General features: G+C 44.4%; 1 protein-coding gene across 1 annotated transcript in view; it reads right to left on the reverse strand.

The window, feature by feature from the left end:
- LOC143274606 (LIM domain kinase 1-like) overlaps window positions 1-12,500 on the reverse strand; it is an 81,230-nt gene that overhangs the window by 24,007 nt on the left and 44,723 nt on the right. Inside the window, exons 3-6 of the mRNA XM_076578473.1 lie at window positions 9,308-9,443; window positions 6,828-6,937; window positions 5,356-5,607; window positions 911-1,004 (exon numbers count right to left, since the gene is read on the reverse strand). Coding sequence (XP_076434588.1) covers window positions 911-1,004; window positions 5,356-5,607; window positions 6,828-6,937; window positions 9,308-9,443 — 592 coding nt within the window. The remainder of the gene's footprint in view (window positions 1-910; window positions 1,005-5,355; window positions 5,608-6,827; window positions 6,938-9,307; window positions 9,444-12,500) is intronic.

Here is a 12,500-nt window from a genome sequence, read left to right on the forward strand (position 1 = left end):
ACTAGCTTTCTTCAAAAGGGGACACACCAAGGCATGCTTAAAGGACTGTGGGACAACACCTGAGGTCAAGGATATATTCATGATATTGGTTATAATAGGTAGTAATTCTTCTAAACATTGGTAAAATATAGAATGTGGGATTGGATCAAGACTGCATAATTTCTTTGGCATCTTGAGGATGACATCTTTGACCTGTTCCTCGGTAACTGTCTGGAATGTAGTGAACTGTGTTCCATTAAAAGTATCAGATCGCCAAAATCAGTAGGAGAATCGAGAGAAGCTACTTCTAATCATCTCTATTTTAATAGTGAAATAATCAATAAATTCATCAGCTAGATTTTCAGAAGGTACATCCTTCCCCATCATCTGATTGGCCAAGTGAAACAGAACTCTGGAGGAATAAGCGTCAGTAATTCTGTCGCACACGTATTTCTTTCTCGCATCGCGGATCATTTGGTTTACAACATTGCGTAAGTGAGCATATATCTGCTTGAAAATTTCCAGACCAAACTTTCGCCATTTTCAGTCAGCAGAGCGACGCTGCTGTTTTGCCATCTTGATTTCAAGAGACATCCAGGGTGCACATTCTGTCATTCAGATGAGTTGATAAATTGAGGTCCTGTGTGCAGTACACATTTGGTACACAGTAAAAGTACCCAGGGCAACAAACGAGTTGTTCTCTGGCAAACTTCTGCAGCAGAAGTCCACTCTGATAGATACACAAATATATACAAGTATGTGCACTCAAGGCCTGACTAAGCGCGTCGGGTTATGCTGCTGGTCATGCATCTGCCTAGCAGATGTGGTGTAGCGTATATGATTTTGTCCAAAACACAGGGACACCTCCATGAGAGACTGAAACTGAAAGTGAAACTTTGTCTATGAAGGGATGGGACGAAATCCCAGTTACCTCTTCCAGAGTCTTGTCTTTGATGGTGGAACCGTTCACCTCCAGGATACGGTCTCCGATCTTCAGTGACTCCAGCTCAGGACTCAGGTCCAGCCTGCCACACCACACACATTTTTTTACAATACATAAACCTTTATCTTCTTTGTTTTGTTTTACAGGTTTCCAAAAAATCTAAGGACCACTTGGGCACTTGTACAGTTACTTTCTTTGAAGCACGGTGAAGTCATGCTGATTTTGTGTGTGTGTGTGTGTGTGTATGCTTGTGCACCTGTATAAGTGTATGCACACATGTGTGCTTTGTGAGGTTTGTGTTTTGTGTGTGTGTGTGTGTGTGTGTGTGTGTGTGTGTGTGTGTGTGTGTCTGTGTGTCTCTGTGTGTCTGTGTGTGAGTGCACATGCATGTATGCACATGAAATACATTAAATTCAATTTCGTCTTAAAAAAAAAGAAAAAAAAGTAACAGTTAAATCTTTTTAACAACCTTGTGTTTGACATCGACAGTACTGACTATCACATGGAAACAAAGCACATTTCATTCCACAGCTTCAACTTTCCTGTAAACACTTGTATCAAAACAACAAAAATAAACAATGATAAAACCAAACCACCCTCTCCGACAATTAAAAGGAAGAAAAAAACTACAAAACCTCACACAAACATCCTTGTAAAGAAACCATCAAATGAAACAAGCGACGTAAAGCCTTCAAGACTCACTTATGACACGCGCTTTGTCAAGCAAAGTAATCATAAGAAGAAAAAACGAGACATTAAAAAAAAGAAAAAAAAAAAGATAAATGGGTTCTGTATTAAACATTAATTAGCTTTAAAACAACAACAAAACACACACACACACACACACACAAACCCCACACACAGACAACCGAACACCGGATTATAACACACTCACTTTGTTTACACAAGTGAGTCAAAAACACTGTTTAAGTCTCTCCATACGAACGGCGAAAGAGACGACGTTAACAGCGTTTCACCCCAATTACCACCATCAAAATATTGCAAGCGGAAGGCTCTTATACTGAAGAGGTGAATGTTGACAAAGAATACCACAATTCTGACGACGGAAGCTAAAGGTTGGGTCATTGAGACACCCACTGGACATCCGAGGGGTCTGTGCAGAGGAGAAGAGAGGACTGGCCGTACTGAGTGAGTTAACATGAATAATTACTTTAACCCCATCACCGCTATTGTGCTAAACTTTGGTGAAATGAGATCAGCGTGCCATAAATCTGGAGCGCTGTGACTTCTTTTTCTGTACTTTTCAACGGCGTCCTTACTTTTACTGATCAAAAGTATCAGTATCAGTGTCAGTATCAGCAGCTCAAGGAGGTGTCACTGTATTCGGTCAAATCCATATATGCTACACCACATGTGCCAAGCAGATGCCTGACCAGCAGCGTAACCCAATGCGTTTAGTCAGGCCCTGAGAAAAAAGAATAAATAAATAAATAAAATAAAATAAAATAAAACAAAATGAAATAAAAGAAAGTAAAATAAAATAACAAAAAATGAAATAAAATAAATAAATAAATAAAATAAATAAATAAAAAATAATAGATAAATACATAAAAAAATACTACTACTAATAATAATAATATTTGATGAAGTCAACTCTAAGCGCTCACACACACACACACACACAAAGTTCAAAAGTAATGCAATCCCAAGAGGAAGAAGCCCGAACAGAGCACGGTAACCGACATCTCCACCTGTGATCTCAGTCCTACGTCTGTCAGGTGACATCCCTTAACTATCCAGCCCTGTGCCATGAGCGCTGCAAGGGTGTTAAATTTCATTCTAATCAAAACTGTTTCCATGTTCCTACATTATGCATAAACCACAAGCAAAAAGGAACTCACTTCCACAATATTTCCCCCCGCTTTGTCAACACATGTCAATTTGAAGGAAAAACCAGTTAATTTCAGTTTATTTCCTAATTTTCACAGTCACAGAAATGGAAAGGAAACCTGCTAAGGTTTGAAAACTCCCCAGAGTTGATTGGGTTAACTCATCAGCAGCAGTCACGGGGCTGATGACTTCACACTAATCAGGCCACCCACGTTAAACATTAAAACCACTAACGAGTATAAGCCATCCACCAGGCTGTTTGCGTTCACAACATCCCCGTCAATCAGACATGCTGTCTAGAGCCGACTCCCCACCACCACCCACACACAACATACACCCCCATCTTCAGCCATTCAGAGTTTGTTTTGGAGGTCTCTCATCATGAACAGTGGACAACAAATCAATCAGGTGACGTCATTAAGTCCCCTGGCTGACCAGTATCGACCTCAGGGGTCTCGTTAGGCAAACACATTCCAATTGGTCAATCATCGTGTTTATGGCTCAGACAGTGGCCGCCTTCCTAGTGGACATCCATACCCCTTCCCCCCACCACCCACAAATCCCCCTGCCCCCCCATCCCCGCTTGAACTCTGCTTCAGATACAGTGGTGGGAGGAGATACTGCCTGGGGCTTTTTTTTTTGGGGGGGGGAAGGGGCGGGGGAGGTGGGAGGGGGGTTGCGGGGAGGGGGGGGGAGGGGGAAGGGTTGTGGTTTTTTTTTTCTTCTTCAGATATGACTGATGACACTGAGAGTGGAGGTGTTCTATTTCCGTCTTGTCTCATCACTCTTACTTCATGCCTCAACATCAGGGCACAAAACCAGACTGCTGCTGGTGTTCCTTAGTCTTTCTGTAGTGTAGTCTGGATCTAGGAAACAGTTCTACAATCTCTTGTGGTTGTAGTTGCTGCTGTTTTGTTGGTTTTTTCTTTCCTTTTTTTTTTTTTTTTTTTTTAAAGATCAGAACTGTTTTTTCGGTTTGTTGTCTTATTACGGGTTTTGTTTCATTTTGTTTGTTTTATTGTTATTTGTGTGTGTGTGTGTGCGTGTTTTTTGTGTTGCTTTTGTTGAGGTGGGGAAGGTGGATGGGGGGGGGGGGTGCAGGACTTGACAAAATGATGCAAAGGAATCTTTGAAAGGGCTGTCCATGGACTGACTGATGGCAGGCAGTATGTGATGACTGTGTATCATGGCCTTTCAGGATCACACCGGTTGTTGATCCTTCATTAATTTAGCGCACTGCTTCCCTGGGTTTTCTGGCGTTTTCTTCCAGCCTGTCATCAAGTGTGGTTCACATCACACCACAGTCATTAATGATGGACAAAGTGTAAACAGGAAGCTGAAGTTGGTTTTCCGGTTTTTCTGAGAAACAGAACAGTATAAGCAGGGTGTTGATGGTTTTCTTCTTTTTTTTTTCTTCTTCTTTTTCTATCTCTGAGAAACAGACATGTAATTAATTTTGCAGCATCTCCCTGCTGCGTGTCACTGTGATAGCGTGTATGTATGTGCATGTGTGCGTGTGTGTGTGTGTGTATCTGCATGTGCGTAGGTGTGTGCATGTGTGTGTGTGTATGTGTGTGTGTGTTGTGAGTGCACATATGCTGCGTGCTTGCATACAAGTTTGTGCAGAGCCTGTACATGATTTCCTCAGCTATGAGCATCCTGTAGAGTTACTGCAGCTGGACAGGAAAAGCAAGTTATCAAATGCAATGACTAACAAAAACAGGACATATAAAGTGCATGACACCACTGGATGAATCACTCTTTTCTGATGACTGCAAATTTCAACCATCCTAACAGCAACACAAATGAGCTACTAACAGAATCATTTCACCGATTCTGTGCAACTGACTTTCAGTCATAATCCTTTAAACTGAACACCTCATGACAGCACAAATTCAATCTTTCTCTCTGTGTGTGCGAAAGCACATGAAGGGGGGACTCAGGCACTAGTGGGTCTGCACATCTAGCACTGCAGCCAGGATCTGAACCCAGGAACATCAGACTGATGGTTGGCTGCCTTCATAACCATTCAACTGTTGCTGTTAGCCACTGGGTCAGTTATTTTCACCATCATCATCAACCACACAGGAGTGGTGGCCTGACGTTAACGCGTCCACCTAGGAAGTGGGAGAATCTGAGCACAGGGGATCCAATCCCAGACACGCCAGTATTTCTCCCCCACCACTGGACCCTGAGTGGTGGCCTGGATGCTAGACTTTTAGATGACACAATAAAGGGAGCATGTACTTAATGCACGTAAAAGAACCCAAGGCCACAAAAAATGGGTTGTTGTCCCTTGTAAAGATTCTGTAGAAAAATACACTTGTACACAAGAAAAAACAGAAAAGAAAAGGGTGTGTGTGTGTGGGGGGGGGGGGGGGGGGAGGTTGCTGCACTGAAGTTACACACTCTCCCTGGGGAGAGAAACCTGTTGTGACAAAAGAGTATTAATACAATACAAATAATACAACACAGTACCAAAGCTACTGAATCACTGGAAAAAAAAAAAAAAAAAAAAAAAAAATCCCAAATCCCAAGGACTCCAACAAAACTTTCAAACAACCCTCCACACAGACACTCACTCTGTGATGGTGATGAGCGGCTGACCGTTGCGGTCCGTGCCCGTGAAGCTGTGGCGGGAGGAGGAAGAAAAGCTGTTGGTGGCACCACCACCACCACCACCACCAGGTTCCACCCCAAGGTGCACAGCGCCACGCTGTGAGCTGCTGTCCTGAGGGGTGGGGGGGATCTCCACCAGCTGGATGCAGTGAGGCTTTCGACGTCTGGGAGCTGCTGTCAGGAGGGGCCGGGTCACCTCCTTGTAGCATCCCCCGCTGTTGTGGGGAATTCATTATTATCGTATCACGTGTGTGTTGCTTGTAGCGTCCATCAATGCTGGGGAATTCATTACTATCATATCATGTGTGTGTTGCTTGTAGTGTCCATCAATGCTGGGGAATTCATTATCATCATATCATGTGTGTGTTGCTTGTAGCATCCCCCACTGTTGTGGGGAATTCATTATTATCATATCACGTGTGTGTTGCTTGTAGCATCCATCAATGCTGGGGAATTCATTACTATCATATCATGTGTGTGTTGCTTGTAGCGTCCATCAATGCTGGGGAATTCATTACTATCATATCATGTGTGTGTTGCTTGTAGCGTCCATCAATGCTGGGGAATTCATTACTATCATATCATGTGTGTGATGCTTGTAGCGTCCATCAATATCATGTGTGTGTGTTGCTTGTAGCGTCCATCAATGCTGGGGAATTCATTACTATCATATCATATGTGTGTTGCTTGTAGCGTCCATCAATGTTGGGCAATTCATTACTATCATATCATGTGTGTGTTGCTTGTAGCATCCATCAATGTTGGGCAATTCATTATTATCATGTGTGTGTTGCTTGTAGCGTCCACCTATGTTGGGGAATTCTTTATCATCTTATGTATGTTGCTTGTAGTATCCACCAATGTTGGGGAATTTTTTTATCATCTTATGTATGTTGCTTATAGCATCCACCAATGTTGGGGAATTCTTTGTCATCTTATGTATGTTGCTTATACTGTCCACCAATGTTGGGGAATTCATTATCATCTTGTGTATGTTGCTTGTAGCATCCCCCAATGTTGGGGAATTCGTATCATTAGCATGTGTGTTGCTTGTAGCATCCCCCACTGTTGGGGAATTTGTATCGTATCATGTGTATGTTGCTTGTAGCATCCCCCACTGTCGGGGAATTTGTATTGTATCATGTGTATGTTGCTTGTAGCATCCCCCACTGTCGGGGAATTTGTATTGTATCATGTGTATGTTGCTTGTAGCACCCCCCACTGTTGGGGAATTCATATCATGCATACGTGCATGGTGTGTGTGTGTGTGTGTGTGCGCGCTTATTTTGCAATGCTTTTATCTCAATATTCTGGGACAGACTATTAATGCATAACACAGCAATGCATCGTTCTTCCCCCCCCCCGACCCCCCTGTCCCCCCCCCACCCCCACCCCTAACACACACACACACACACACACACACACACACACTGACCAGAACAGCTTGGAGCGTTCCACCAGAGCGTAAGTGTCCCCATCCCCAATGAAGGACTGACATTTCTGGCACTGGAAACACTCGGGGTGGTAACGATGCTCCCCTGCCACCTGTCACCATCATAATGCACAGTACGATACAACACAACACAACACAACACAACACAACAGAATAGAATAGTATAGAACAGAATATGTCTTCATATTACCAAGTGTATCAGGTTCATATGAAATATTGAGCACATAAAATGGTACACATGTGAACTGGAAATCTTATACAAATACAAATACAGGAGGGTTTCAGACACATACACATGATTTACGCATATATAAGTCAAACACACTCACTCGCTCATTCCTACACACACACAAACACATACACACACACACACATACATATGCACACACACACGTATGTACACATTCACACATATGCACAAACACACCTTCTGTACCAATTTATGATCAATATACACACAGAAAAACCTAAAATGCAAGAAGCATGAAAAGAGACACTGAGAGAAACACACACACACACACACACACATCATAGGCATCCCATACAAATAATGAGTATGCACCCCAAACACATACATATCTGCAAGTTTGCCAACCTGATATCATACACACATCTGTATGTATGTATTTGTATACATATAGAGAGAGATATTATATAAAACTTCTTTGGCTTTCAAGTTGCGCAAGCGAACCTCAGCGCAACAACAAAATGTCAGCGCGGTGTTCTCACTTCTCTGAGCTATCTTCACCGCCCCTACAGCACGACAACAGGATGTACTGCGACCTTCTGACTGTCCACAAGTGTTAACCTGACACACACAAAAGGTCAACACGCCTTGCAACTTGTCTGATGTTCCTCACAATCCACCACACACAAAGGTCAACACAAAGTGCTCTGACCTCCAGAGGCTGTTCAAGGCAGTCTGCGGAACACTTTTGGTTTCCGACTCGCCTGTTGAACATTACACTCAGCTCTATCAGGGCCAACAGGTCAATAAAACTCAACTGTATCAAGCCAGTAGATGATCAAACTCAGCTGTACCAAGCTAACAGGTCATTAAACTCAACTGTACCAAGCCCATAGTCATTAAACTCAACTGTACTGAGCCCAAAGGTCAATAAACTCAACTGTACTAAGCCAACAGGTCGATAAACTGAACTGTACTAAGTCAACAGGTCAATCACTTCAACTGCACCAAGCTATCAGGTCAATAAACTCGACTGTACAACGCCCAGAGGTAAATTAAACTCAACTGCACCATGCCAACAGGGCATTTAACTCAACTGTGCCAAAGCAACAGGTCATTTCACTCAACTGTACCAAGCTAACAGGTCATTAAACTCAACTTTACCATGCCAATAGGTAATTTAACTCAAGTCAACAGATGATCAAACTCAACAGCCCCATGCCAACAGGTCGCTAAACTCAACTGTTCCAAACGTGTGGAATGCTGGCCTGGTGGTAATGTGTCCGCACAGGAAGCGAGAGCATCCTGAGCACGTGGGATGGAAGCCCACACTCACAGGAGGAGTTTGTATTATACTCCATGTTTGGTGATACATATACTTACCATGTCAAACTGATGCAAACTAGGCCTATCGGTTTGCTCTGCTTGGCCAAATTTCGCACAGCTAACACTGAAAAGACGCCCCTTCTTGCCCGGTCCGCTCTTAGCCAATCAAACACCTCTAAAAGCTATAAGCGCTGAATCATTCCTTTGGCCAAGGCTCTCCATGCCATCTTGCCAGGTTTTTGCTCTGTCTCGTCTTACGCTTCATTTGGCCTTATTTTGCTGCATGCGGCTTGTCTGTGTATTATCCTTACATTCTGTGTACTCGTTTCGACTCGGCCCCCTCAATTCGTTCGTTTTTTTCTACCTCTAAGTCGATCCTGTCTTTCCTTTCTCTGTTGGGGGTCGGATTTTCGCTGGGTGCCTACGTGCGGGTACCATGTCTCGTATGCCATCCTACGAAGGCAGGGATCATGATGCAATGCACAGTGGTGAATTTCACAGAGAAATCTGTTGTTACAAAATAGTAACACAATGTATTGTATTGTATTTCTCTTTTTTGTCACAACAGATTTCTCTGTGTGAAATTCGGGCTGCTCTCCCCAGGGACAGCGTGTCGCTACACTGAGAGCATCACCCATTTTTTTGTATTTTTTTGTGCATGCAGTTTTATTTGTTTTTCCTATCAAAGTGGATTTTTCTACAGAATTTTGCCAAAGACAACCCTTTTGCTGCTGCACACGGCACCTCAGTTTATCGTCTCATCCGAATGACTAGCGTCCAGACCACCACTCAAGGTCTTGTGGAGGGGGAGAAAATACTGGCGACTGAGCCATGATTCGAACCAGATTCTCAGATTCTCTCACTTCCTGGGTGGACGCGTTACCTCTGGGCCATCACTCCCAATACATTACAATTTGACAGACAGTTAAACTGAACTCTAGGGACTGACCATGAGAGGACCAGTGATGAGGTGAGAACAGCGGTTGCAGGCAGTGCCAAACTTGGACCAGTAGTCATGGCGACAGTACAGCTGGCCATCTTTCTCAAAGTACCAGTTGTTCAGGCACCGCTGACATATGGAGCACCTGGAGAAAAACATACAACACACATAAAACAATGAACATATTGACCAGTGACTATCATGAGTATATATATATATATATATTTGAATACTGATTGTGATAGTCATAATAATAATAATAATAATAATAATAGTATGATGATGATGATGGTGATGGCGATGATGACGATGATGATGATGATGATAGTAAAATACTACTACAACTGTTAGTACTGATGATAATGATGATGATAAATGGTTACTTATATAACACTTGATGTTTTTACAGCTCTGCACACCATAACAATGTATTTGTAAAACACATACACGCAACTCATCTCCTATTACCCCACCATACACACACAAGGGCCCTCATAAACAAGGGCAATATCATCCAAAATGCATGTGTGTGAATGTCAGATGTGTGAATGCTTCTGTGTGTGTGTGTGTGTGTGTGTGTGTGTGTGTGCTCACACACACGTGCAAGCATGTGTGTGAATCTGTATTCACATATATGTGTGCATGCATATGATACGTGACTCACTGACAGAGATAAAGTGAACCTTGAAAGCTCTCAAGCTTTGCCACCAAATTGGTCTCTTAACTCTCTCCATACGAACAGCGAAATAGACGACGTTAACAGCGTTTCATCCCAATTACCATCATCAAAATATTGCAAGCGGAACGCTCTTATACTGAAGAGGTGAATGTTGACAAAGAATACCACAGTTCTGACGACGGAAGCTAAAGGTTGGGTCATTCAGACACCCACTGGACATCCGAGGGGTCTGTGTAGAGGAGACTGGCCGTACTGAGTGAGTTAAACAACGACCCTAACATCCCACACACCCTGACAGGACCCCACACCCTCAGGGAACAAGGAAACCTGCACAACACAGTGACACCCCCTACCCACCCACCCACCCACCCCTCTTCCCAGCCCCCACCCATCCCTGAACATCCTGACCATTAGGGCGCTGGTAGCCAATAGGTCGTTACCTCCACTCTACCCTCACCCCTCCACTCTACCATCACCCCAGCCAATAGGTCGTTACCTCCACTCTACACTCACCCCTCCACTCTACCCTCACCCCAGCCAACAGAACGTTACCTCCGCTCTACCCTCACCCCAGCCAATAGGTCATTACTTCCACTCTGCCCTCACCCCAGCCAACAGATCGTTTTATTCACTCTACCCTCACCCCAGCCAATAGGTCATTACCTCCACTCTACCCTCACCCCAGCCAACAGATCGTTACCTCCACTCTACCCTCACCCCAGCCAATAGGTCATTACCTCCACTCTACCCTCACCCCAGCCAATAGGTCGTTACCTCCACTCTACCCTCGCCCAGCCAACAGGTCGTTACCTTCACTCTACTCTACCCTCACCCTAGCCAATAGGTCGTTACCTCCACTCTACCCTCACTCCAGCCAACAGGTCGTTACCTCCACTCTACCCTCACCCCAGCCAACAGGTCGTTACCTCCACTCTACCCTCACCCCAGCCAATAGGTCGTTACCTCCACTCTACCCTCACTCCAGCCAACAGGTCGTTACGTTCACTCTACCCTCACCCCAGCCAATAGGTCGTTACCTCCACTCTACCCTCACCCCAGCCAATAGGTCGTTACCTCCACTCTACCCTCACCCCAGCCAATAGGTCGTTACCTTCACTCTACCCTCACCCCAGCCAATAGGTCGTTACCTCCACTTTACTCTCACCCCAGCCAATAGTTCATTACCTTCACTCTACCTCACCCCAGCCAATAGGTCGTTACCTTCACTCTACCCTCACCCCAGCCAATAGGTCATTACCTCCACTCTACCCTCACCCCAACCAATAGGTCATTACCTCCACTCTACCCTCACCCCAGCCAATAGGTCGTTACCTCCACTTTACCCTCACCCCAGCCAATAGGTCGTCATCTCCACTCTACCCTCACCCCAACCAATAGGTCGTTACGTTCACTCTACCCTCACCCCAGCCAATAGGTCATTACCTCCACTCTACCCTCACCCCAGCCAATAGGTCGTTACCTCCACTCTACCCTCACCCCAGCCAATAGGTCGTTACCTCCACTCTACCCTCACCCCAGCCAACAGGTCGTTACCTCCACTCTACCCTCACCCCAAACCCAACCCACATCTCCGCCATGCTTGCTGACTGGTTGCCTGCAATGTGTCAACAAAGTAATGGCCTGCCACAGGGAAATACCCAAGCCATTCATTATACCACAACACTGTATGATTCATAAAAGAAAGGATAAAAAGAAGTGGAAGAAGAAGATGATGATGAAGAAAGAAAGAAAGAAAGACAGAAATGAAGAAATGTGTGTGTCCAATGAAAGCGTACATCCTGTATCCTGAGAAGTCTGTGTGACCTATTCAGTACCCATATTAGCTCTCCTTATTTTTTGACTGGGAGATTACTCTCTTTCTCTATCCCCTCCCCTCCCCCCTCTCTGTGTCTACCTGTCTAATTTCTCTTTATTGTTATTTAATATTCCTGACTGACATCAGATTTTCCATAGCTGCACTGTTTCTAGTCTCCATGCAGGTGACTGATCACCATTATCATCTCTCTCTCTCTCTCTCTCTCTCTCTCAGTACATTCCACAAAAGTATTGTCAGGATCCATCCTTGTTCCGGACCGCCTTGCTTTCGGCAACTCAAAGTGAACCAATAATAAGGAATGCGTGTATGTATTTAAATAAAGCCTTTAAATTAAGAGACGCACCATTATGATTAGCTGAATCAACTAACTGCTTTCAGTGTGCTTCAGTAATGCCTTCTGTCAGTATATCACTGTTTCGCTCAGTGAGTTACTTTGCAAATTCGTGTGAATTATTTACAAATACTTTACCCCCTTCAGAGGGGGCCCATGGCCCATACTGATTAAACTTTTCGAGTTCGAAGTCGAGTTTCTCTCTCTCTCTCTCTCTCTCCCCCCACCCCCACCCCCTCCCTCCCCTGCACACACGATATACATCTCCGACTTCCACTGTCTCCCCATTCTCCCATCCTCTCTCAGTCCCTCTCCCCAAATACCCTCCACTCCGCCCCCTCCATCCATCCTCCTA

This window comes from Babylonia areolata, chromosome 29, assembly GCF_041734735.1.
Source record: "Babylonia areolata isolate BAREFJ2019XMU chromosome 29, ASM4173473v1, whole genome shotgun sequence".
Classification (NCBI taxonomy): Eukaryota; Metazoa; Mollusca; class Gastropoda; order Neogastropoda; family Buccinidae; genus Babylonia; species Babylonia areolata.